Source organism: Talpa europaea (assembly GCF_964194135.1).
Source record: "Talpa europaea genome assembly, chromosome: 7".
Lineage (NCBI taxonomy): Eukaryota > Metazoa > Chordata > Mammalia > Eulipotyphla > Talpidae > Talpa > Talpa europaea.
The window spans coordinates 42,325,185-42,351,137 of record NC_140074.1 but is presented as its reverse complement, the minus strand read 5'-3'; the positions used below and the strand labels follow the sequence as shown (position 1 = coordinate 42,351,137).

Sequence of the window (25,953 nt, the reverse complement as noted above, 5' to 3'; positions counted from 1 at the left end):
AATAAAGCTAGTAAAACCTATATCCATATAAAACTGGTAATACAGTCTTGAAGAATAAAAACCAAATCCTGGAAAAGGAAAATGGTAATCTTCAGAATCCACGTTGATTCTAGATATATCCTGGTCAAATCTTAGTCTCAGATAAATTTCCAGTATCCTGTTTATGTTATATCAGTTGAGCACATGGAATTTGATGTACTTTAGATTTAGGCTGGGTTTGACTCAAATTTATGACAGGTAGCCTTTGACTGTTTCTTTTTTTTCTTTCATTGTGAAATTTCAGTAAATTTTTTCTGTGGAAAACATTTACCAGTTTCTCCTTTAAAATTTTGAAATGTGGGCCTCCCCTGGTGGTGCAGGGGTTGAGCGCTGGGCTGGCAGCGCAAAGGTTCATTCCCCGGCCGCCAGCAAGGGTCCCACAAAAAAAAAAAAAAAAAAATGCTTGTGTTTACAGGCACATGCAGCTTTGAAACCACAGATTGACTTCTATATTAGGCTCTGTTTATCAATTAAGAAAGTGCTTTTTTTTAAGTATATAGCTTTTATTTTTCAGTCATATTTGAAGTAGGCGGGTTGGACATACAAGTTTTTAAGAGAAATTATTCGTGCCTGGGTCCAGATTTTTCAAAGCACTTTCCTGTTTTGTTTCTATTGAGACATAGTTGACATATAACATTGTGTTAGTTTAGGTGTACAATATAACTACTTGATACATGTACATATTACAAAATGATTAATTACCACAGTAAGTTAACATTCCACACAGTAACTACTGTACAGTAGTAGTTTTTTCCTTGTGAGAACTTTTAAGATCTATTTTCTTAGCAACTTAGAAATTTACAATGTAGTAGTAGTAACTATAATCACCATGCTATACTATACATTACAAAAATAATCCCCAGGACTTCTTATAACTAGAAGCTTATACCTTTTGACTACCTTCATTTCATTTTACCTATCCCACTCCTGCATTGGTGACCACCAGTATGTACTCTGTATGTATGTTTCTTCTTTTTTAAGATTCCATATATAATTAGGATTGTATTTTTCTGTGTAATTTATTTCACATAGCATAATGTCCTTAAGGTTCATGTCACAGATTTCCTTTTTTATGGTTGAATATTCCTGCATACATGTATACACATATTCTTTACCCTTTTATCCACTGATAGACACTTAGATTGTTTCCAGCTCTTGGCTGTTGTAAATAATGCTGCAGTGAACACAGAGGTGCTGATAGTATTCTAAGATAGTGACTTAATTTCCTTCAGAATTAGAATTGCTAGACTATATGGTACTTCTTTTGTTTTAAGAAACCTCCATACCATTTTCCTTTGTTCCTGTACCAACTTACAACATTCCCATTAGCAATATATGAGAATTCTTCATATCCTTGCCAACACTTGTTATTTTTTGTCTTTTTTATAATAGCTGTTCTGATAGGGGTGAGGTGATAGTGTGGTTTTAATTTGCATTTCCTTGATTCTTAGTGTTGTTGAGCACCTTTCTGTGTATTTGTTGGCCATGTGTTTGTACCCTTAGGAAAAATATCTACTCGGCCCATTTTTTAAGAAGATAGTTTGATTTTTTTTATATATTGAGTTGTATGAATTCTTTATATATTTTGGATGTTAATCTCTTGTCAGATATATGACTTGCAGATATTTTCAACATTCCAAAAGTTGCCTTCGGGTAATATGGACATATTTCCATTTGTATCTTTTTCTGTTTCATCAGTGTATTATAGTCTTCATCCTACATGTCTTTCACCTTCTTGGTTAATTCGATTTGTAGTTATTTTATTTTTGTTGCAATTATAAATGGAGTTATTTTCTGTAGTTCTTTCTGATTGTTATTAATGTATCAAAGCATGGCTGACTTACATATATTGGTTTTGTGTCCTGCAACTTTACTGAATGAGTTTATTCTAGCAATTTTAAGAGTTTTTTGGGGGGGTTCTCTATATAATATGTCATCTGCAAATAAAGACAATTTTACTTCTTTCTTTCTGATTTGAATGCCTTTTATTTTTCTTGCCTGACTGCTGTGGCAGGTAACACTATCTTAATTTGCTGAATGACCAGCACTTCAGAAGTTACTAACCTTTGGTTTGGTTTATTTTTTAAGAAGATTTGGACTGTATACTAGTGAGCAGTTGCTCATTAAAATTAACAATGTTTTTTTAATTTAAAATATGAGCTTAGGGTTTAACCTTCTCAAATATGAACTCTAGCATAGAACTCTTTTCAGTTGATGATTCTAACAGTATATATTGAGGCTTTTTATTTTTTCAAATGATGGTCCAACATGCTATTTAAATTCATTATGACAAAGTTTATAGTTAGGAAACAGATTCTTAAGTCATACCTTAAAGGTGAAATCACCACCATGTAAAATCATATTTTCTTAAGAATGCTGAAAATTGCTGAACTGTTTTTTAGATACGAATTTCATTTACCCTTTCTGTTTTAGAAGAAACTGAAGTGACATTTTTGTTTGTAGGTGAGCATTTTATTGTGTCTTTGCATTTCATATCTAGCACTCCAATAACATACATACTATTGACTAGTTGATAATTTTTCTTTTGTATAGTTGCGTCTTCAGAAAACATGCTGGGCTTTAAAGAAGCATTTTTCCCACTCACATTAAAATAAAAAATGGAAAGTATCACATTTAAGAGTTCTTTTAGCTGAAAGAAGTCATTTAAAAGAGAAATTAACTATGTAGCATGCCAAATAATGTGATCATAGTTTAAAGGATGAAAACAGGTTTTTCCCTCATCTTGATTTTTCCCTCTAAGACCAAAGACAAACATATAGTTCACATTTCTTTCAGTCTCATAAGACAATGCAAATGTAAAAAAAAACACTAAGGTGCCATTTTTTTTCACCTTTCACATTGCAAAGATTTAGAAGTTATTTAAGTATTATTTGAAGATGTCAGGAAACATTATTAATGGGAGAATAAATTTGTGAAACCTTATTGGAGGGCAATTTAGCAATAAAACTTAAATGGAAAAGGTAAATGTACCTTTTTTTACTCTTGTAATTCAACTTCAGGGGAAGATACACTCATGCATGTGAAAACTTATGTATGGCAAAGATGCAACAAAAAACTAGAGGCATTCTAAATGACTTTCCTTAGGGGATTTTGATACATTGTGGTACAATCATGCAGTGGAATACTTTTTCAGTTGTAAAACAGATTAAGTAAAAACAGGTTAAGAAAGTGCCTGTATACCATAAAGAGGTCCATGATGCATTACATCAGGGACTGACAAACTTTTATAGTCAATATTTTACGTTTTGTGGCTCATGTGGTCTCTGGATCTACTCAGCTTTGTGAGAATCCAGCCATAGGCAATACATACATAAATGACATAGCTATGTTCCTTTAAAACTTTACTTACACAAGAAGGTGTCTGGCCTGTGAGTCATAGATGCTGACCACTATTAAATAAACAAACTGATGAACTTGGTATATAAAGGACATATTAACAAAAAATACTGAAAGCATCAAGATAAGAGTTCAAGCTTTGCCTGGGATATTGGGGAAAGCTTCATAGATAATTCAATAATTTTAGCAGTTTCTATAGATATGTATGAGCTCTAAAGATTAAGGTGAGAAAAGTGTTTTCCGGAATTGGTGAGAATTTGTGTAGCTGATACATACAATTCTATATGAGGAATGAATGACGAGATAAGTTGGTACATTTTTGTAGGGGCAAGACACCAACTCTGATTTCTAACTGATTTGCTACTTTGAATAAAAAATATTCCAACACCTATCTTTATTAAACCTTGATACTTTACCATATTTGCTTCAGATCTTTGTGTGTGTGTGTGTGTGTGTCCACCTGCATGTGTGTGTATTTAAAAAAAACTATCAACATTTACAGGTACAGCTGAAATTGCCCTGAAAACAGAAGGGCAGAAAACATTCTTCTCTCTCTTTCTAGGGATAACCACTAATTTGAATTTGTTTATTATTTTGATTTTTACATTCCAACATTAACAACATGTAATGGTTGTAGTGTTTTCACAATTTTTTTCCCTCAATATTGTGTTTTATGATTTGTCTATATTGGCCAGTATTGTAAAATAGAAATCCACAAATGTAGTCCACATTTTAAATTATCTAGTCTATATACTTAAATAGAAACAGGTGAAATTAATATATCTTAATAACCCGGTGTATCTGAAATATTGTTTTATCATACAGTCAGTACATTAGATAGTATTTTACATTCTTTTAATACTAAATTTTTGAAATTTGATATTTATTTTATGCTTGCAGCACATCTCAATTAGGACTAGCTACATTTTATGCGTTCAGTGGTAACAAATTGTTTAGTGGCTTTTATTACATGGTACAGGGAATTGCAATAATTCAAACAGCCCAGAGCACCTTGGTGCTTGAAAGTTGTGCATACTCCTACCACTAGGGGTCAGCCAAGTATAATGCTGACACAAGAGGAACTAATTTTTTTTTTTTTTTTTTTGGTCGGGCTTGTTAATGTGCAACTGCAATGCAAAGATCATTCTGTGTACAATAAAGAAACCACTCTCAAGAACAGCATTTATTGCTAGTAAAATAACTGGAGCACAAAGGGTGATGCAAATGCAATCCATGGCTTCTTCAGACATACTGCAGGTTTCTTCTGTCCTTACAGATACATACTTCTCCATTCTTACTGGTGGAATAAAGTATTAAATTTTCTCCCATATTATGGTGGGGGAGAGAGGTATCAGGTGTGTAGTAAATATACTGCTTCTCCATAGATGGATCTTAGTAATTAGGTAAAACTGTTTGTTTTCTTGTCTTTGCTAAGAATCTGAAGCAGACAATATTTGATTACGAGGCACATACACCCCTTTTCTTTCTAAATTTTAACCTAGCTTAATGTAAATTCACCTTGAAACTCTACACTTAGATATATATTGCTCCTCTTCTTCACAGAAATACCTTTATAGCAATCCCCTCAACTTTAAGAATTCATAGCAGAAGCTGCCATATTGAGTACCTTAGTTTCAGGATGTTATAATTAGAGGAACTTTCCATTATGCTATTAATATCCCAATGGGAGAAATCTAGTGAAGAACAAAGATTTAAGGAAAAAGTTGTATCTTGCATATTCATTGCCATGTTCTTTCTTTTTATCAATTCTAAAGTTTGTTTTAATGTGTTTCCTTTTATATGCCCTCTGGAATCCTGTCACAGTACAAATAATTGCTGGATCTATAGATCTATAGTAAGCTTTACTAACTCTTAAAATAGATCCTTAATATATTCTTTATTCCATGGCTTGGTGACAGACTTTAAATGGCAGTTTTATATAGAAACTTTTTTGGGTAAAGAGTTCTATGGATCTGATTAGTTACTGAGAACTTGGTAATAGCAATTATAAAGTTAAATTTCTGTAAGTAACCAAATTGTTGGTTTGACTATTAACACAACTTACCAAAGTTTAGCGTGATTTCCACATGGATTATCAGCCATTCAGAAATTGTTAGTCATTATTTTTATAAAGATGTAATGCTCTATGCGTTTATTGCCAAAGTCTTTTACTGTGGTTGCATTGCTTTAATCTTTTTAAAAATAAGATGGGGCCTCCCTGCTGACACAAGGGGTTAAGTTTCAGCACTATGAAGCTATGGGCAGCCACTGCAACACAAGTTCACTCCCCAACCAGGGAGATAACCCACATGGTGCAGCAGACCTCTCCTGATTTGCCTGCTGCTCCCCTAGGCAGTGTACTTCAGTATATCTGCCTTTTCTGTTCCCCACTCTCTCTGATGATCCTCTCATCCCCTGCACTTCTGGCTTACACCCCAGCTCTTGTATGCATAAATAAATAAAATCTTTTTTTAAAAATCTGATGAGAACAGCCACTTGTGGAAAATGCATGTTTTGATTGGACAAATAGAAACTGAGAAATGGGTAATTACAGAGAGTAAGGGTTTTGGTGGGTCTGGCAGAAAGTGGAAAATGAGAGAGCACATTGGGTGAGATGCCTAAATCAGGCGTATAATAGAATTCTAGAGTAGGAGTACTTAAAATTTTAAAATTAAAATTGCCTGTTCTTGTTAGATAACTAATATAGGTAGGCCTGAATACCATGAAAGAATGCCCCATTTCTTCATTAAAAATTAAGTGTTCACACAAACATTTGTGTATGATCTCAAGTTCCCATAGTTCTATATCTGTAGTAAAAAGCTCAATAGTTCTCTTTCATTTCAAAATGGGAAATGCAAAGTTTATTATATGGGCATCTAGTAAAATGCCCTACTTCTCCTCAGATGCAAACTTAGAGACCATGTAGACCATGTAGTTTAAAGATAACAGATGTTTACATGGAAGTTGATTTGGAAATTGGATTTGACTTATGAACTAAAAGAAAATACAAATAATGGAATTCCCTTTTAAGTGACATGATGCCACTTTCCTGTGGTTTCCTGTATGAACACCATTTTTGTTTCCTTAAGGTTATATTGATTTGCAAGGATTTGTGAGATAAATCTTTGGTCTGCTAGGGGATTTTTTTAGCAGTTTGAAAGTGGAATAGCAAATCTTACAGCAAAAGAAATGTGTGATGGTAGTTTGATGCTTAGAGCAGTCTGATTGTGAACCTCTAGTTAGTGTGATGTTGCCATCACATATTCTATTAGAAGGCAGTACCCATTTTCTGAATGAGACTATCCCACCTTTAGATTCTCTTGTGAAATGAAATATGTAAGATTTTAAAGATATACCTGACATGTTAAAATCTACATCCTTTAAATCTAGTTAAATAAATCATTATGTAAGATAACAGGGTTTAGAAATAAAGAAGTGTTTTGTTTTACTGTCTCATGATAAAATAATTTTGTTCAGTCTCATACGTTTTGGGATTCCTTTGAGATAATTTATCTTTCTGAGACAGTTGTTGAACGACAAATATGAATGACTTCTTTAAGTTTTCAGATACAGGCTTCTCATTTATTTCTGAAAAAAAATATTTACAGGATAAAACCCTCATCTGATATCTGCACATTTAATTACTTTTATTTTTCATTGATATTTAGAAGTATTTCTCAATGTTAAGAAGTCAGAGTCTTAAGTGAGCTTATTATTAATTGGGTATCAAGTTTGTAGCTGTTAATGTGGATTTTATCTTTTTTTTTTTTCCTTGAGGGGTTGGACATAATTGCCTTATTTCATTTCAGGGATCCTTCTAAAGTAAATATTCTGGTACCTGGTGCTGGACTAGGAAGACTGGCCTGGGAAATAGCTATGCTAGGTTATGCTTGTCAAGGAAATGAATGGAGTTTTTTTATGCTCTTTTCTTCCAACTTTGTACTCAACAGGTATTTAATTTACTTTTTGCTGGAAATAGTAATTTTTCAGAATCAGATTGACTTACCTATTTTTTAACAATTCTGAATTTGAAGATAAGTATAAAGTATTTGATTATGGTGTGTATCATAAATGTTCTATTAAAATCAGATTACTTAATACAAACTACCACTTTGACCATTTGCCTAGTTAACAGAATGTTGAAACAGAATGGGTAAGTGACTTTTTAGAAAGTGATTGGACATTCCATGACTCAAATGATTTCTGTCCAGAATTTTTAGGACTAAGTATAATCCAGGAAGGAGTGTTTCCTCATTTTTATTTAAGCTTCTTTACCCCTTTGTTTCACTAGTGGCATATGAATTCAGTGTGACAATCGTAACTTTTTTCCTTTATCAAATTCTTATAAAATGGCCAAGTATGCTCACATAAACTGAGATGGAAAGATCACTCAGAACTCCTGTGGCCTCATTTAGAAGGTTGTGGAGAAGAACTGTAATTTTTAAAGCCAAAAGAGATGTATTAGAGGGGAAAAAAGCTGCCTCGTTTAAATGTTACCTCTAGTGGCAGCGTGAGTTAGGGTATGGTAGGAAAGTAAAAGGAGTGGGATGTACGAAATAATTGAAATAGGTTACCAATAAAGCCAATATAATTTTTGGGGAAAAAAATTGCTGGAATGTTTTTTACTTGAGTTTGAAGTTCAGAAATACATTTTTTAAGAATTTGAATAAACAACACATATCTTTGAATTTCAATTTTTTTCTTTTACTCCATGATTGGTTACTCATCTACATGTATATGTGCATTTTCAGATAATTGGGTGAGGTATAGAGGTAACACTTGAAATATTAATGAATCATGTGAGCCTTTAATCAAGCATTGTATTTTAGTGTTTAACTTCCTTGATAAAATGTTTAGTTAACACTGAATTTTATGCTCATGTTTTACAGATGTTCTGAAATAAATAAATATAAGCTTTATCCCTGGATCCATCAGTTTAGCAATAACCGGAAATCAGCTGATCAGATTCGACCCATCTTTTTCCCTGATGTTGACCCTCACAGTCTTCCTCCTGGTTCTAACTTTTCTATGACAGCAGGAGATTTTCAAGAGATATACTCAGAATGCAGTAAGTTCAAAGCAAGCATTCTATAGTCTTGTCTTTATCCTGAATTTTATGAACTAAGCCAAAGTTTTGGTTGTTCATTTTGATGGCAGAATATAAGGAATACTTTAGTGACAATTTAGTATATTGGTTGTTCATTTTGATGGCAGAGTATAAGGAATACTTTAGTGACAATTTAGTATATTTGTGAAGTTATATATGAGGCATTGATAGGAAATGTAAAGAAGTATAAGATACCCATAATTAAGAAATTTAGAATCTTAAAAATTGTGAACAAAGTTCAGATGCATAATGAATGTGGAAATGAGATTGTGTGAAAAGGGAGTTCTTTGTGGAGAGACTGTGACTTGAGAGGGAGGAATGACATTCCAGGCTGGTAGAGGTAAAGAGAGATGAATAGGTAAAGTAATCTGGGATGGTAGAACCACCTGGCTAGAAGGGAATGGGAGATTTGTTTGGAAAATGAATGAGCAATATGGTTGGGAAAAATAGAATGGTTCTAGATGATGGAGAACCATTTTAATCAGGCTATGAATTTTCAATAAATTTTTGGTAGGCATTAAAGAAAGGGATATGGTAGTGAGAAAAGGTGAGGCAGCAATAAAAGAAAATGAAATGCTGAGGAGTTAGTATAATCATTCATTAAACAAATATTTTTGAGCACCTGCTAAATACTAGGTATATTCTAGGCACTGGAAAGAGCAATGAGTAAAGTCCCTGTACACAGGGAACTTACATTCTAGTAAGGAGAGAGGCAATAGTAAATCAATATAATATTGTGAGAATCATAAAGCAAGGTAAAGGGGGAAAATTTTTAAAAAATAATTAAATAATTTTTAAAAAGACAAAGCAAGATAAAGGGGATATAAAGTGACTAAGCAAGGGCCTCTCCGGTGGCGCAGCGGTTGAGCGCTGGGTTGCGAAGCTGCCCGCAGCCTCTGCAGCGCCGGTTCGATCCCCGGCTGCTCCCTGGCCACCGGAGGAGTGTCCCACATGGTGCGCAGACCTCTCCTGCCGCCTGCTGCTCCCCTCAGCAGTGTACTTCGGTCCTTCTGCCTGCTCTGTTCCCTGCTCTGGCTCTAGTGAATTCTCTCACCCTCCCGCGTTTCTGATTGTACCCAGTGCTTGTATAAATAAATAAATAAATCTTAAAAAAATAAAATAAAAAATTAAAAAAAAAAATAAAGTGACTAAGCAAGGGGCTGCTATTTTATGTAGTGTTATCAGGCAAGACCTTTCTAAGAGCAGAACTTTAAAAGGGAAAATGTCAAGCAATTAACCTCAAGAAAGCAAAGAGGCAAGTCTCTCAGATATTTAGAAGAAAAAGTTGCAGACAGAGGGAATGGCAAGGAAAGAGGTTGAGGGGATGGCTAGGGCACTTGTTCTGTCCACTCAAAGCTAAGTTTGGCTGGAGCAAAGTATGTAGTAGTAGAGTGGTGAGCACAGTGGGAGAGCAGTAGGCTGGAGATTGTTTGGTGAGCTGACTTGTAGGCCATGGCAAAGCCTTGAGTCATACTCTGAAAGAAATATGAGAAGCCACTGGAGGGATGAGAGCAGAGGAATAACAAAATAGAAAGATTTTGTTTACCTTCCCTGAACGCTGACATTGGGAAAACCTGTAATCTGGAGGTCAAACAAGAAATGAAGATTTAGGTTTTAGGGAACAAGGTCTCAAAATAATTGAAGCAATGGAAAATACCACTTAGGCAAGTGAAAATGAGTTTTTTCTGGAGCAAAATTTGAGAGAAAAGATGGTAAAAGTCAACCTTTATTGAGCCAGCATTTGTATTATAGACACCTATGCTCAAACCAGTTTCTATCCCTGTGCCAGGCCACATCCTGCAAAAGCTGAATAGTGTCTCGTCTGGTTCCCACCCACTGCTTCTGACTACCCTTGTTGTCTTTTTCACTGGAAACTATCCAAAATATGGGTAGATGTCCAGGGGTTGCAATGCTTTTTATTTCTCCAACGGTAACAAGTGAAGCCCATCAGAATTGGTAGTAAACACTAGTTTAAATCACAAGTTGAAATTCAGATAACTAATATTTCATTTTAACTGATTTTAAATGAAGGCTAGAAGATGAATAGAATATAAAAATTTTATAAGTATCATTTGGTGAAGATACATAGTAATATAGGTTGTCAAAAGTGATTTCCAAATTATCAGATTATTAATAAAACCATTAATGAATTATAACATAGCTCATAAATAATTATTTGACTACCTTGATTACAGTCATTAATTAGAAGAGTTTAGCTTCTGTATCCCTGCAGTTAAATGAAATAGTCATATTCTGTAAGAGGTAACTGGTACACTAATAGAATTAATTAAAAGAAAAAGCAAGGTAACATGATAAATACAGTAATTTGATTTTCCTTGAATAGATACCTGGGACTGTATTGCTACCTGTTTCTTCATAGACACAGCTCACAATGTAATTGATTATATTGACACAATATGGAAAATACTCAAGCCAGGTGGAATTTGGATAAATCTGGGTAAGTTAGTTTCTCAGTACTTATTAGAATTTAATACATTAATCTGAGTACTTAAACCTATCTACATTTGGTAACCTCACAGTACTAAATGTTCATGAAAGTTATAATTATGTTGTGCATGTTTTAAAACCTCTTAAGTTTCCTTTAGACTATGTCCTAGTTAGTGGTGCAGTTCCTCCAATCCTAGCTAGTTCCTCCAAAAGCAGAAGTCCCCAAAATTGTACAGGTTGTCCCCGATTTAGTCACTAATGAATTTTTTTACTGTACCATAATATGAAAGCAATATGCATTCAGTAGAAACATAGTGTGATAATCTCTCATCATGTGGTCAGCATTTTCAATTTATGATTTTAATTTACAGTGGATTTATCTGAACAACTTCACTATAAGCAGAGGAAGATCTGTATATTCATACTAGTTCAGCCTTAACAGTAATCATAATTCCTCAGTTCTAATTAGTAAGTTGATAATCACTTTCTCATTTTCCCCCATACCCTACTCCATCAAGAAGGCAGTCTGTTCTGTTAAAAAGAAAGCATTCTTTTTTATCTTTTCATAATGAAACATTTGAGAGAAAACACTCTCCTGTGGTACCTCCTCCTGAGTATATATGTACTAGAAGAATAGGTGTGATAACTCTTGTGACTACTTTGAGTTTAAAAAATAATGCAAAATTTTTACTGGAACATGCTGCTAGAAGTCAAATGATGAGTATGACATGGTCCCTCCCATCCAGAGTCTAAGCAAAATTACCTGTTTCATCCTCTTCTTTAGAATAAAGGCATAATAATATCAGGGTAAATAACACTTATCTGTTTTAATAAGGTATATAAATCCATGTTAACAAAGGCATCAAGGGTAGAATATAAAATTTTCAAGATGTGCATTATTACATAAAAGTCAGATATGCATTGTTTGAGTACTTGCCTTTCAAGGTTGGGCTACTTTTTTTTTTTTCTGGGTTCTTTTCACTTGCTCCCTTTTTTAATGATTTTACCTTACCAGGACTGCCCTTAGGACTGAGGTAAAGTTCTAATTCCATACGACAGATGAGTGCAGCTTGTGATCTGTCATGGGTGTCAGGTGATAGGGCACATTGGTTAACGGGAGGTTTGTTAAAGGAACTTAAATTGTTCTTACCAAGGATTTGGAAAATTGTAATAATGGAGAAACACGTCCTTAAAAATAGTTATTTGAAAGGTTAATACCTTACAAATAAAATCCTTTTCAAATGAGTCTCCCTGTTGCCCCCAGAATTCTTTTGCCAACTGAAATATGTCAGACTATAAAGATATACTTGCCACTTTAAAATCTACATATTATTAATCTAGTTACATAAACTGTGGTATTTGATATAGAATTTAGAAATAAAGGTATGTTTTGTTTTGCTATCTCATGGTAAAATAATTTTGTTGGATCTCTTTATATGTATTGGGATTCCTTTGGAATAATTTGTTTTCCTGAGATAGTTGTTGAGTTGACAGCTATGAGGTATATGAATTTTTCAGATAGTCAGTTTTCCCTAAAATAGTTGTCATGTTCCAAGGATCTATTCATTCTTTATGCCACATACTGTAGTCCATGTTACTCCTACCCAATGCCATGACTTCAGCTCTTTCAATTTCCAATCTGTATCTCATGCCGATATCTCTTACCTTCCAAGCAAAGTTTGAATGTATAACAGATATTTCAAAATCCAGAAAAATCTCAGAATGATGCCATGCTTTCCCCATGCCTTTTCTGTTCTGTCATCTACTTAGATTCCCCCAGTCAAAAACCAGGAATCCTCCTTTACCCCTCTTTTCCCTCAATACCATACCCAGTCCCAAGTTATCTCTTAAAACTTGATAGCTCTTGAATCTCTTTCTATTCCAGGATTTAAAAAAAAATTTTATATATATATATATTTTACATCATTGCAAATTTTTGTACAATGTATGCTTTCTCCTTTCAGGTGTGGTCCCCGTAAAATTCCCACCACCAATTCACCCATGCACCATCGCCATAGTCCTTTGTGCTCTTCCCTCCCCTGTTTTGATCCTTCTCCTTACCCCTCCCCTGCAGAATGTCTCTGATTTATAGTTGCCTGGTCACTTTGTGGGTTTTTTTTTATTATTATTTTTTCTTATTTAGTTCCCCTCTATTCCTCCATAAGTGAAACCATCTGTATTTTTCTTTTTCCATCTGGCTTATTTCACTGAGCATAATCCCTTCCAGCTCCATCCATGTTGCTGCAGATGGCATCAGTTTATCTTTTTTGATTGCTGAATAGTATTCCATTGTGTACTACATTTTCTTGATCTAGTCAATCTATTTTTGGGCATTTAGGTTGTTTCCTTTTCTTACCTATTGTAAATAGGTAAGTTAATGTTTTTGTGTTCTTTGGATAGATTCCTAGGAGTTATTCCAATTATTTTCAACTACAGCACTGTTGACATTTGGGACAGTTGTCCTATATTTGTCCTATATTTGTAAGATGGTTAGCAACATCCTCTATCCACTAGATTCTAGTAGTATCTCCCCAGTTGTGACAACAAAAAATGCAGACACTGCTCATTGGGAACCATTATTACTCTATCCTCATGCTGGTACCTAAGTGTGAGCCCTTATCATTGCTTGTCTGTATTAGTGCACTAGTTTCCAATTAAAGATATCCCTGCCTTCCCATTGTCTCCAGCCCTCCCCACCCCTGGCAGGTCTCCCTGTTACCATGCCAGCATGTAAATCTTTTACTGTCAGAATCCCTGCTTAAAATCATGGCTTGCTTGGTCACCCAAACTTATTAGGGTTGTGTATAGTACCCTTTGTGATCTTTCTTCTATGTCTCAGCTTCCTTTTTTTTTAAACCACCCTTTTCATGACTTCAAGTGTCAGTCCCCTGAGCTAGAAAACCCTTTCTCTCTCTCCTCTATTTTTATTTAACTAGTTCTTTTTATTTAACTAGTTCAACACTCGGCTCAAGTGATCCTATCAGGTTGGGTAAAGTATTCTGTATTCCTCTTTTCCATTTTCACAGATTCTGTCAGTAGCATGTAACACATGGGTGGTGTCATCTATATATTTTTATTTCCTCTGCTAGTCTCTAAGCTCAGTGAGTACTAGAATCTAATGTTTACTCATTTGGTTTAGAGTCTGACAATTAGTAGACTGTCTCATGTATAAATGAATGTTTGTTTTAAAATCTGAAAGGAGCAAAGTAATGTTAAGATGCCTCAGAAGATTGACTGCCAGAGACAGGATAGAGTGGTATTTATATTGGTAAATTCATAATATTCCCATTAATTAATTAGAAATGGGTTTGCTTTTATTTTTATGCTTTTTCATGTTTTCTCTATGAACTTGGATTATACTTGTGGTCAAGGAAAAAATACATCTTTCCTCCTCCTGTTAGTTCACTAAAAGAATAAAAAGAGACATGAGAATTGAGGGAATAAAGAAGTCCTTGAAGAGCGTGTCCTATTTTTATTCATCCTTATATATCCAATGCCAGGCTAGGTGCTTGGTAGATATTCACTTAAAAGATGAATGATTAGGTAATAAATATGAAAAACTGCTCCGCATCAAGGTTCAAACTCTGTGGCCTGTCATTTTCCTCTTATTCTAATTAGCAAAAATGTTGTGTAACAAAAAATATTTAGTTTTTCTTTTTAAGATTTTTTGAGGTATATTTGACATATAAAATTCACCATTTTTTAAGTGTATGGTTTGATGCCTTTTGAAAACTGGAAAGAGGGAAACCACTCCCTCTGTCAAGATAGGGAATATTCTTATCACCGCAAAAAGTTCCCTTGTCCCCTTTTGTAGTCAGTCAGTTCTTTCTTCATTTCCAGTACCTCACAGTCACTATCCTGTTTCCTATCACATAATTTTCCATAAAATCATGTAAGCAGACTGTACAAAATCATACACAGTTTTTGTGTCTCACTTCCTTCACCGAGTATAATGCTTTTGAAATTCATCCTGTTGTTGGATGTACAGTGGCTTCTGCTGAGTAACATTCCATTGCATGGATAATAGTACATTTGTTTATTCATTTACAGGTTGATAAGACATTTGGGTGGTTGTTATTATTACTGAATAAACTTCTATAAATACTTGAGTACAAATCTTTGTGAGGCCACAGTTTTCATTTCTCTTGGATAAATATCTAGTACTGGAATTGCTGGGTGACATATGTTCCTATAACTCCTATAGAAAGTATTTTGGCCATTTGAATCATGTTGGTAAAAATGTTCATTCTCTTTGACCTGGAAATTCCACTTTAAGGAGTGTATTTGTAAGGGAAAAATCTGAAATATGCGCAGAGGTATTGATTGAAATACAATTTGAACAGAACACTGTAAAAACACCACATCTGTAATGGTTGTCTTTGGTGGTAAAATTTCAGGTGCTTAACTATATACTCATCACTGTGCTGGGCATTCAAAAGTAACTTAAGATATATTCCTTCAGTCATGTAGTTTGTAATCTAGTGAGAAAACAATACTAGTTACATGAAAAATTATCATTGAGTACTGCAACATTTCATTAAAAGAGTTTTAAAGTATGCTATATACGGGAATGTACAATAGAGCTAGAAACTTGGATAGAGTATATTAAAACTTGATTTTAGCAACATTTTGGAGTGTGGCTAAAGCTTGAGATCTAGAGTTGGAGCATTCTCAGGTAGAACACATGAGTGATGGTAAAGTATGACCTTATATGTGAGAATAATTGGAATATAAGTTTACAGAGATAAAACTATACTGTTCAAGGCTCTTAGTGGAGCAGAAATAGCATAAACTTTACAGTGGAAAAGACTTTGCTCTGAGGCTCTGCATTCTTATAAAAAGACTTTAACGTCTTTGGGGTGGTCTGGGACATGACAGATGCTAAGTAATGGTAGCCACTATAATTTTACTGGTGCTTATAAAGCTATCAAGGATTTAAGCTTGAGAGAGTAGTCCAATAGGAACCACTGTTGAATCTTTCGGAAAGAACATTAACAAATCAATTCATAGTAATTTTTCCTAGTGATTTATATATGGTAAAAGAGAGAAGACGAAAGCCTTCTTAACCCTGGAGAACCTGGGATGGATGCTACAAGGATTTATAATTTAGCCCAATGAATGACGAAGAGAAGATTAAGATTAGTTCTGATGTTTAACTGTGTTGAGTCATAATGTTGCCTAGGTGAGGTTGATGAATTGGGCAAAATGTGAGAGACTGAAGGATCTGGTTTGAGTCAGCTCTTGTTCTTTGGATAAATAGAATGAAAACATAATAAAGGGAGAATGTCATACAGTTATAATAGCTATTATTTACTTAGTGCTTTATATGTGCCAGGTGTACTGTATACTACCTCACATTAAAGTCATGTTACAGATGAGGCAGTGACCTGCCCTTAGTCACACAATTAGTAGATGTTAGAGCTGGGATATGAACTGTACACTTAAAAAGCCACTTATAGTATTATCTCCTCCTTCAAGAAAGTCTTGCCTATAATTCCCCACCTCCCATTCTCTCCATCTGAGACAACTTGCAGACCCTTCACTGTTTTGATATGGTATCCAGTTTGTAGCTACAGTTTGCATTTGCTTAATGGCATTATGGTTTCAGTATACCTCTGGAGTAGGGAGACTTAGCATTCCGTTTCAGCTACTCCTTCAGGAACTTAAGAGTTACAGGTGTAAGGCCCAAGATGTGGAGAAGGCTGATATACCAGAAGAACTCACTCCCACGTGGGTAGCCACAGCACTCAAATGTCAGTTACTGGGCCAAAGTTACTGGAAACATGTCACTGGCATGTACAAGTTTCTTTACTCCTTTTTATTTTTGTTTCGGCCACTACCCAACTTACTCAACTTGGGGTTCAATCTAACATAACTACTAGTACTTGTTTATATTCAAATAATTAATTCACAGTATCTTTAAACCATAGGTCCTCTCCTGTACCACTTTGAAAATTTGGCAAATGAACTTTCCATAGAATTGAGCTATGAGGATATAAAAAATGTTGTTCTGCAATATGGATTCCAGGTAGAGGTAAGGATAGAATGAAGTATGATCAAAATTTAATTTCCAGTGCACTTGAAGAGGGATGATATTATGGCAATTGCTAGCTTTATTTCTTAACCTCTGTTTTCTCATCTATAGAGTGAAAATAATACTTGGCTTTTATAATTATAAGGATTTAGGACAATGTGTATAAAGTGAAAACTATAATCTCTGGTGTAATAATCTTTCAATATATGGTTCTGGGCATTATCATAATATTGACCTTTGAAGACATACTGATAGATACCAAGTAGACTAGGTTCTGGGGAACATATGGAGGTGGGTAGGAAGGTGTAAGAGAAATATTAAACTTCGATCTTTTTTATCATGTGCATACTGTGACTATTGTACATTTAAATGCATCCCATTCATTTTAGAAATAAACAACAAATTTATTCTTAAAAATGAAGTAGTACCTTACAGTATCTTAGAATCAAGATTATAGTATTTTACACTTCATAGACTACCTGTGAATCTCAGTTATTTCACTGACTAGCAGTGACTTAGAACCTGTTCTTTGTAAAGTGGGATTATTAATACTATTAATCTTATGGGAATTTTTGTATGTAATAAAAGAATAAATATGCAGAATGTTTCAAATAGTGCCTGCGCCTTGTAAGTGCTCAGTATTTGTTGGTTTTGTCATCATCATCACCATCATCATTATGCTTATTGTTTGCATTGCAGGTAGAGAAAGAATCTGTCTTGTCAACATATACTGTGAATGATCTCTCCATGATGAAATACTACTATGAATGTGTCTTGTTTGTAGTCCGTAAACCACAATAATGGTCTCAAGTGATATCACCAGGAAAAAAAGTTTAATAAGAACAAATGCTGAAATAAACAAGTCAAAAATCAACTATTACAATTACGGGACACAACCTCAAATCAGTGGTGCCTTCTTATTCCTAACAAAATTTAGAAATAGCATCTATTTTCTTAATATGTCTATCGCTTTTACAGAAATATATTATGCCATGCATATTTGTACTACACAAGTAAAAATGGAGGAAATTATCTTCAAATATACTTTTTCCTTGAAGCCCAGAATTGTCTTTCAGTAGGAAAACCTTTATCTCCAGTGTCTTCATGAAACTGTCCATTGCAAGTCTGCCATAGTAATGACTAATAATATTGACTCCATAACAATCTCCTTTTTTGTTGTTTTGTATGATTGCACATGTTATTTTTAGAAGTCTGAGAATCCTGTTATTCAAGATCTGGAATTGGGACTTTTGTTAACTTTGAAATTAACTAATCTATATATACAATATGCTCCTATCCTTTTATCATCCAGATTGTTTCATTTTACTTTTTTCCAGCTCAGTTGAACTTAAAGGCTCAAAAATTACTAAATTTAATAGGATCACAGGCTAGTCAAATGTATTCAAGTAGCTGAGAAATTAGACTTTTGGTCATACTAAACTCCAAACACTTTTTGAAAGCATGGGTCACTTTGAAATGTATGAGATCACAACATTCTCACTGAGGCACCAAAGCCCTTCTTAAAGGTACTGCTAGGAAACTGGAGAAAAATACCTACCCATTTGAAATGTATGGTTTTAAACTATAAAAGAACACAGAAATTATCAGTGAAATGTTTACTTTTTTTTTTCTTTAGTTTATCTGGATTACAAAAGCAAGCACTTTTTTTGTTCAAACAATTACATACTAGGAAAAACTGTCATGATGGTATTAATGTGAGGAAATTTTGAATATGAAATTCAGGGATAAATTACCGCCCTGGTCTGTGTCTTCATTATTGTAAGCAGCAGCCATTACTGTAACTTCAGATAAACTAATTTTGTTCCCCAATAGTTGGACCTGAAACAGTATATGCTGCTTTGATTTCTACCTCTACCAGATCTTTATTACAAGGAGTTTTCCTTTTTATTTGTTTATGCTAACCTTCTTTATCCAGTAACTTGGGAAGTAGAGATATCTAACTTGATATCAGTTTTAACATTCTCTTGGAGAAAAGGAAGTACTCAAGCTGAATTTTTTCCACAGATAATTGTGATGGCATTAAATGACCTCTGTGGCAATTTGGATTAGATAGACAGTAATGTGCTGGTAGCATAAATGTCATGATTTAATAGGAAAACTTTTAAATCTTTATGCCTCTATTGTCAGTTAGGGAGGGCAAGTCCCTGTGCAATTTGGCATCTTACTAATAGGACCTTTTCTGCATACACTGAGGAAACTCTTGTGGCCTTTGGACCCATTATAAAGTGAAGGACTCCATCAGGTTAATTTGATTTGCCAAATTGTGGAAACCTGCAACCTGTTCCATTTACTTTTTTTTTTTTCTTATTTCTTGTTTTTATGTCCCTCAAAATCTTGACAGATGTTCATTTAGTAGGAATTCTCATAACCTGCCACATAAATGAACTTGATATTAATTGTAAGAAAAAAACTGAAAAATTATTTTTTAAGAAAGAAACTTTAAAGGATCCTAAATATTTAAAAAGCCCACTGAAAGGAAAAGAATACATGCTGTTTTTGAGTAATTTAGAAATGCATTTTACTCACTGACTAGTAGTCACTGCTTTCCAGCTTGTATCAAAGCAATGATCTTGTTTTTCTCATAGAGGCAAAACAGGTTGAGACCAATGGGTTAGCTGCATTTCTTAAAATGTTTGCTGTCAGCATGTATTCTTAATGATGTTACTTAAAATCATCACTTACATTGTAGTTAATTCTGAGATCACTTATTTCATGTTTTTAATTTCTCCCTCATATCATGGATACTATATTTTTAAATGTTCTACACAAATTTGCATCACTTTTCTCCTGGAGCTTATGTAGTTCATATACTCTAAACTTGAAAATTGTGGTATCAATAATAGAAGTGTCACTGGAGGATTTAATTTTGTATTTCTTATATGTAGTCCTAGCTACTGAAGGGTGGAAGCCTTAAAAGTTTTTTTTCTCTTAAAATTTTAATTTTTCTTAAAATTTATACACATTGTCATTCACTTTCATAATGCTGGAGGAGCTAGGTCATTGTGCTTCCTTCCCCCCCCCCCCCTTTTCCTTCCAGTAATCTGAAGTGGTTCAGAAAAGGATTTGTTAATCAAGTGAGCAAGGTGGGACATGTAAATTATAAAGAGAAGCTGTATAAATCACAGTATAAAATTATGAAGTTTGGGAACTGTAAAATGTACTGTATTTATATGTAATTCTCATTCTAAAAGTTGCCACAAAGGCTGAATTGGAAGCTTCATGTCTGCATGAAATTTCCTATATTTTTAATGTGTATGATGGACTTAATTTTTCTGGAATATTAAAGTCTGCAAATTGCTATGAAATAATATTTGCTTGTTGATTCCATCTAAGTTAGTGGTAACCATCAATGTGGAACACTTACTTTTGAGTCCTTTGATTAGCCCACTCTTATATGCTAGAAAGCCAATCATACTAGTTCTTGGTATAGGCATATATTAATCCGGATCTTTTGTTTTGTTGAAAACAGTAAAACAATGATAAAGTAAAAGAGAGTTCCATGAACAGCCATTAATAGAACAAGCACTGGTTTGGCACTTAGGTACTCTGGTTTCATCTTCCTAAACTATTTACTGTTTATTATTTTGACAAGGAATGCAGAGTTTGTTTCCCCATCTGTAAGAGAGATTTATACCACCTATTGCAAGGGGTTCTTATGGGTTCTTATATGAGCTAGTATGTGAAATATTACAGTGAATATGTGAAAGACATGGTAGAAAATTAAGTAATTTCAATTTGTGTTGAGTGCTGTACAGTGATAGAAAAAATAGAAAACAAAAGGACATTTATTTTATTGTGACGGTGGCCCTTTCAAAAGTTTCAGTGGAGTTCTGCAGGGAAAAAGTCAAATATGGTAAATATATATTCCAAAGATTTGATGGGAATTATAAAGAAATATAATAGTAATGGGAGAGAGAGCACAAATAAATTTTGATGGGGAATTACCCTCACTTTTACAAATATTTAGTACACATTTCTCACCTAGCTCTTAATACAGGAGGGGGGTCATTTAGTTGGTATGTAATGCATTTTCAGTAGTCCCTTTCAAAGAAACTATTGTTTGAGAATAACTGTATTCATTTCCTAAAAAATGCCATATACTGCTAATCTTTTCATTTTTGTCAATATAATGGGGAAAAGTGGTAACTGATTTTAATATTAATTTATCAAAGAAATTAAGCAATTTGTATAAGTTTAATGTATAAGTTTAATCTGCCAGTCTATGTAGTCTTTCACTTGAAAAATAGGCCATTAGCAACAACCCAAGCGTGCATTAGTAAAAATGTAGTGAGGTTCATTAAGAGGAAGTTGGGCAGAGTCATGAGGACTGCTTTGACTTCTGTCCATTGAAAGAAATTATTACATCTGCTTTTGATTTTATATAGCTGGCACTGAGATTGAATAGAGGCAGCAGCCCATTGGACCTCATTTAAGTTTCAACTTAATCTGCGATGTAGGCCCAGTTTAGGGGCATGGCTGAATCATGCCCCGCTGAGCCAGCAGCTTTGCTTCAAACAGTAGAGTGGCGCACTGTTACCCCCAGTGGTATAACTGCCATTTTCCATAGCACCAGAGCTTCTAGGACCAGGCCAGCAGTGTTTGTGAATATACTGTTTCCACTTGATGTGAAAGAATTGTTGGATCCTTTCACTTTGTTAGTTACTAAGTCCATGGTAAGCCATCTACATAAGGGGCTATCAAGCCAGAGTCACATGAGTCTTGCATTTAGTTTATGTTATGATAGGTTAATAGCTGCCTTCTTTCATATGAAAGTGCATTTGGTGACTGTGAGATGATTGGTTCTATTGTGGTACCTAGCCATTAAATTCTTGCATCTATGGTTTCTCTTCTAGTACACCCAGGAGAGGACAGTTCATAACAGTAGTCCTTGAATGTGATGCTTGTATTCCTCTAAGTGTAGACATATAATAAATCAGTTCCAGTACACATATATTGAATTAGTCCAAAGGGCCTTGGTAACAGGTTTTCTTTTTTAATTTATTTATGCATATAAGAGCTGGGGTACAGGCCAGAGATGGGGGTGGTGAGAGGATTCACCAGAGACAGAAGTGGGGAACAGAACAGGCAGACTGACTGAAATACACTGCTGAGGGGAGCAGAGGATGAGACAGGAGAGGTCTGCTGCACCATGTGGGTTGCCCTCTGGCCAGCTGGGGATCAAACTCATGCTGCAGAGGCTGCAGATTGCTTCACAGTGTGGTGCTTAACCCACTGTGCCACCAGGGAGGCCCGGTAACAGGTTTTTTTTTTTTTTTTTGAGGTGTCTCTCAGTCAAAAATCTTTGTATGACTTTTTAAGCACAAATATAGGTAATTAAAAGCTTTACCTGGAAAGCTCACAGAAGAAAGCTGCCGTCCCTAACCAGACTAGTGCACAGTCACTGCGCTGTGATCCTAGCCCATTCTTCAACACGAAGGCCTTTTTATCAGGCACCTCTGTGAACCTGCTTATGAGGAGTATGGGATAAGAGGAGAAACTAAAAAAACTTCTCCACTCTGACTCAGTACTTTTTCCACTCCTTTCCCTTCCACCTCCAACCCAGGGTCCACAAACCTTCACAAGTCTTTTCAGAGCTCTCAGCAGTGGAATGACTTTTGAGTCCATGCTGATCCTCTGTGTGCTGCTTTATAGTGGAAAATGGAACAGGGAGGAAGCCATGCTTGATCTGGTTCAGCCTCTTGCTTCTAATAGCTGTGGTTAAGAGACATCACTGTTACTTTCAGTTTGCCTTCTTTTTTTAACAATTGGAACTTTTTTTTTTTTTTTTTGCATAAAAGAACTAGGCTTATAGGCCAGAGGTTGGGGGTGGAAGGCAGGTGAGAGGATTCACCAGAGACAGAGTGGGGAGCAGAACAGGTGGATTTACTGAAATACACTGCTGAGGGGAGTGGCAGATGTGACAGGAGAGGTCTGCTGCACCATATGTGGGTTAGCTCCCCAGTCAGGGATCGAACTCATGCCTTAATAGTGATAGTACGGACCCTAACCCCTAGGCCACCAGGGAGGACTTTTTTGGCTTTTTTGTCTTAATCAGCTATTCTGACACTTTTGCAGCTCTCAGATGAGAACGAATGACTTCAGTTTTCCTTACCCTCTATAAGCTCTATACAAACTCTTTATCAGTTAACTCTGGTCCTTTTTCCTTTTATAGGGACACAAACCAAGAAGTTTAACATATGCATTAGAACTATAACACAACCATCAATAGACCAAGTTACTCCTAGCTGGGAGTTTACCAGGAAAAATGGGAACAAGGTTGGAAGGAAAAAATTTTACACTGACTTCTGCCTCTAGGGTTAATGCCTAACCACTGCTGCTGCTTCTTCCCCCCATGTGTTTCCAGTGAGCACCCAACCTCCAGGGCCTTACTCTGCTCTTACACATGCCACTGTGGTCTAGCCCAGTCTTCCAGCTTCAGCTGCATTGGTACAAGAGCCCGGACCTCATGATAGCTAGGCTGAGCTGTGGGAACCACCATGTGTTTACACAAGGCAAGGCTTTTCCTTCACTTTAACTGAGTGGCCACCTGCACTTAGTTCAACCAAATGATCTGTTTTCAGGTCCCCCCAAAACTCTATATTGAATAGCAAAGTTCCCATTGCTGGCTACCGTGATTCAGTTTTGGGATTGCTTGCCTCAGCCACAGCCATACTGCCTTTCAGCTAGGGCCACTGGACTCGCTGCTCTACTGTGGTAATATCCTTTCTCTTGCATAGAAGAGAGAGCAAAATTCAAGGTACCATTTGGGTGAATTACTTGAGTCCTAGCTATAGCTGCTGAGCATCATTAAGAAAGTAGGGAACTCATTACTTCACTACCCTATTTATCATTTGGGCAAGAGTTGCTACTGGGTCCTAGGGAGTCTCTTCTGAATTGGGCTGCAGGGCCTTGTTCTTCCAACCTGGAAAGCCATGTGTGTCAGCCTCCCATCTTTAGTATCAAAACTGAGGAGTCTGGGATTTTATTTTACCCTGTTTACAAGAGAGTAAGTTAGCCTATGTAATAGGCTGGCAGAATACATCAGAAGTTACATAGAAAATTCCTGTGTACCCTCCATCCAATTTACCCCAGAAATAACATTTTAAGTAACTAACAGTGATCAAACCACAAAACTGACATTACCATGATACTAAACTATAGATCTTGTGTGGAGTTTACAAGTTTTTGCATGCACTTTTTTCATCCTTTTAACTATTTTTTTCTTTAAAGTTTCTTATTGACAGTTTTAGTGGTTTCCCTAGGGCTTAAAATTTAATTCATCACGAGCTACCTTCAAAATACACCACTCAAGGTGGGCTTCCCAGCAGGTGAAAAATCAAGATCTCAGCAGGGATGCACCCAACTTAATCAGAACTAACTGACAGACTGACTGACCAACCCACCTACCTGACAGCTTCCTTCCCTTTTTGGCCATCAACTTGAGGAGACCCACCTCACCCCAGCTCTCCTGGCCACTCCTAACTTGGGATTCAGAGAGGTTAAGTAAGCCAAAGATGAGCCCCCTCACCTTAGAGATGCCTTATGAAGGATACCCCAGGCTAGACAACTATCCTCTACTTTCCTCTCAGCCCACCTCTGCTAAATGCCAAGTGCCAGCTGGCTGGTAGTTACTGGAGGGACTTTTGCTGTTAAGAAATACTCAAGTGGGTGAACTTGTAGATCTCCACAGATCTTATTCATTTGGGGAGAAAAGAAAGTACTCAGAATGAAGAACATATATATCTCACTGAGGAATAGTTTCAAGAACTTAAAATGTATTTCCATTTCAGCTCTTCCATCATTTAGGCCATTGTCATAATAATCCCCAGAATACACTGTTACTATTTTTGCTTTAGACTGAATTCTTTTAAAGCAGGACAAGTAACAATGACTTTTATATTTATCTTCATGTTTATAATTTCTAATGCATGGTGCTTTAAAGAAATGTATTCACAAATTCTTTGAGACTCCTTCTTCTGCTACAATCTCACTTCCCTCCCTTTAAAGTGTGGGCTGTGGTGACTCACTTGTAACGAATACACTGGTGGAAATATGTGATTTCCAAGGTAAGTCTATAATAGACATTGCAGCTACCATTCTTCTCTTAGATTCCTTGCATTTGGGAGAAACCAGATGACATGTAATTAGAAAATTCAAATATCCTTATGGAGTTACCATTCATAAGAAGTGAATGAGTTTGGACATGGGCCCTCAGCATCGCCAATGAAGCCTTTGCATTATTAAACTTCAGCCAATATCTTCACTGCAACCACATGAGCAATATCTTCACTGCAACCACATGAGCAATATCTTCACTGCAATCACAGCAACCCTGAACCATCCAGTTAACCAATGTTAAATTCCTGATCCACAAATCTAAGAAAATGTTTAGTTTTAGCCATTAAGTTTTGGGAGTGTACACAGCCCTCTTCACTCCCTTGTGTGCATCCAAGTTGGCCTAGCATCAAGAAACTTGTAACACACAGGATACCAAGATTATCTGAGGTGGCCCAAGAGGTGTCCCATGTACCCTCCACCCATCCTCCCCAGTATCCCACTCTGTTGACTAATGATAACCGTATCCTCCCATAATTAAGACTCTTCATTTCATTTTTTTGTGTTCCTGCTTTAATCACCGTTTATTTGAACTTTAATACAGAGGAAAATGGGTTTTTTTTCATTCTCTAAGAAAATGTATATGATTTTCTTTATACTAGTTAAATTCATTATGTAAAATCAGGCATATCAGTGATTTGAATACAAAAAGGTGAATGAATAGATTGAAGTTTGATTTAACATATAATGAATTCAATTTCCTACAATAGACAAGGAAACAGTCATATCGCAAAGTTAAAAGTTAGACAACAATATGCCCTTGAAGTTCAAGTAAAACCTTAAATTGAAAGGCATTTTCTTGCAGTCAAGGGCCCAGAGTAACCTGCTCACC

General features: G+C 35.4%; 1 protein-coding gene across 2 annotated transcripts in view; it reads left to right on the top strand.

Annotated features, from left to right (window-relative positions):
• The window catches only part of CARNMT1 (carnosine N-methyltransferase 1), a gene marked incomplete at its 3' end in the record, with an annotated part of 34,542 nt that extends 16,756 nt beyond the window's left edge, over window positions 1–17,786 (top strand). The window contains exons 4-8 of one of the 2 annotated variants that reach the window (XM_084236782.1): window positions 7,206–7,346; window positions 8,286–8,464; window positions 10,848–10,961; window positions 16,882–16,985; window positions 17,685–17,786. In XM_084236782.1, the coding sequence (XP_084092908.1) occupies window positions 7,206–7,346; window positions 8,286–8,464; window positions 10,848–10,961; window positions 16,882–16,985; window positions 17,685–17,786 (640 nt within the window). The remainder of the gene's footprint in view (window positions 1–7,205; window positions 7,347–8,285; window positions 8,465–10,847; window positions 10,962–16,881; window positions 16,986–17,684) is intronic. The other variant, XM_084236783.1, reaches the window with a different exon arrangement.
• Window positions 17,787–25,953: the final 8,167 nt, after the last annotated feature.